Below are 1791 nucleotides of genomic sequence, written 5' to 3' on the forward strand. Positions count from 1 at the left end.
GAGGCCTCCCTAGACCATGGCCATTTCTTGTTTTACTGAACTCTGTGGATTTTCTAATCAAAACACACATATCTATTCACAATTTCATATGAAATGTGTTAAATATAACACTCTGTGAACCTATACTTTGAGACTTGGACTCAGAATATACACCATTAAAATGAATAAAAGCTCCAAACTTTGCTAAATATGTATCAGAACATAAATAATGTCTAAAGAATACCATTACTATATCAAACCCTACAAAAGTCATCTCTCAGAAAATATTTTCTTACCAAGTTGTCTCTTCAGAGCTCCCTTAATCTCATTATTCTTCAGACTGTAGATGAGAGGGTTCAACATCGGGATCAAAACCATGTAGAACACAGACACCACCTTATTCTGGTCAGTGGAGTAACTGGACTTGGGCATCACATAAATGAATGTGGTAGTCCCATAGTACAAAGTGACTGCAGTGAGGTGGGAGGTGCAGGTGGAGAAGGCCTTCTGGCGACCCTCAGTGGAGGGCATCTTCAGGATGGTGATGAGAATGTAGGTATAGGAGATGCCTATGACTAACAATGTGATCACACCTGTAGTCCCACAATAAAATGTAGTAATAGCTGTGGGGATCCTGACATCTGAACAGGAGAGATCAACTAAAGGTGCAAAGTCACAGAAAAAATGATTGACTCTGTTTGGTCCACAGAAGTTAGAAGAAAAGAAGGAAAGGGTACAGGAGGAAGCATTAAGAAAACCACCTATGTAAGATCCTATAAGCAGTTTAACACAGACCTGTGTGGACATTTTGGTTGAATAAAGCAGTGGACTACAGATTGCCACAAAGCGATCATAAGCCATGACAGCCAGAAGGAAGTACTCAAGTGTCCCAAAGAAAGCAGCTGAGTCAAGCTGAATGACACACCCAAGGTAGGAGATGGTATTCTTCTCCACTAGGAAGTTAACAAGCATATTGGGTGTGACAGTAGATGAAATGCCTATGTCAGTAGAAGCCAAATGTCTCAGCAAAAAGTACATGGGGTGATGGAGCTGAGGAGAGATTCTGATTAGCAGGATTGTGCTGAGGTTTCCAAACATGGTCACCAGGTAGATGCACAGGACGGTGATGAAGAGGATGACTCGAAGGACTGGGTTGTTTGTTAAGCCAAGTAAAATGAACTGTGTCACTGCTGTGTGGTTTCCATCCACCAGGAAATCCATGGGACAGCGTATACACTTCCTCCAAAAATCCATGATGAGGTTGTGAAGGAATACGTAGTTTCATTTTCATCAAAATATGTTAACAAAAATGAAAGGAAAATATGAAGTAACATTTGAGATTTTCTTCCAAACTCTCAATTTCATATCCTGGTTTACAATGAATATGACTTAAAATTTCATAACCGGAATGCTAGAAATTAGCTGCATATAATATATGTATTTTCTTTACATTTATATGTGGTATTATATATATTACTGTCTTTAAACTATAAGTTTTAAAATGTGAGACTCGTGAAAGTAGCTAAGTACTTAATAATGTAACAAAGTGCATAAATAAACATGGGATTATGTAATGATGTAAAAATTTGATACCTGTCAAAGAATGCTTACTAAATCCCTAGCTGGAGATTTAAAATTTATGCATACTGTTAATGAGACTTCCATAAAATACATTTATTAGTTCCAATTTACATGTGAGAAAATTTAATTTGAAAATAATATATATCTTAAATCTACATAAAAAGTGATAGAGTTAGATATGTATACAGGCACGTTGACCAGAGTCTACGCTTAGTAATTATACCATACATG

The 1791-nt window shown here is 37.0% G+C and overlaps 1 protein-coding gene across 1 annotated transcript; it reads right to left on the bottom strand.

Annotated features, from left to right (window-relative positions):
* Positions 1-249: 249 nt before the first annotated feature.
* On the bottom strand, positions 250-1200 carry LOC103730991 (olfactory receptor 502-like). The gene has a single exon (XM_008829297.1). The coding sequence runs from the start codon at positions 1198-1200 to the stop codon at positions 250-252; it is 951 nt and encodes a 316-aa protein (XP_008827519.1).
* Between the last annotated feature and the right edge of the window lie 591 nt (positions 1201-1791).

The sequence above is a fragment of the Nannospalax galili genome, unplaced genomic scaffold (genome assembly GCF_000622305.1).
Source record: "Nannospalax galili isolate Female #2095 unplaced genomic scaffold, S.galili_v1.0 scaffold1654, whole genome shotgun sequence".
NCBI classification, from domain to species: Eukaryota; Metazoa; Chordata; class Mammalia; order Rodentia; family Spalacidae; genus Nannospalax; species Nannospalax galili.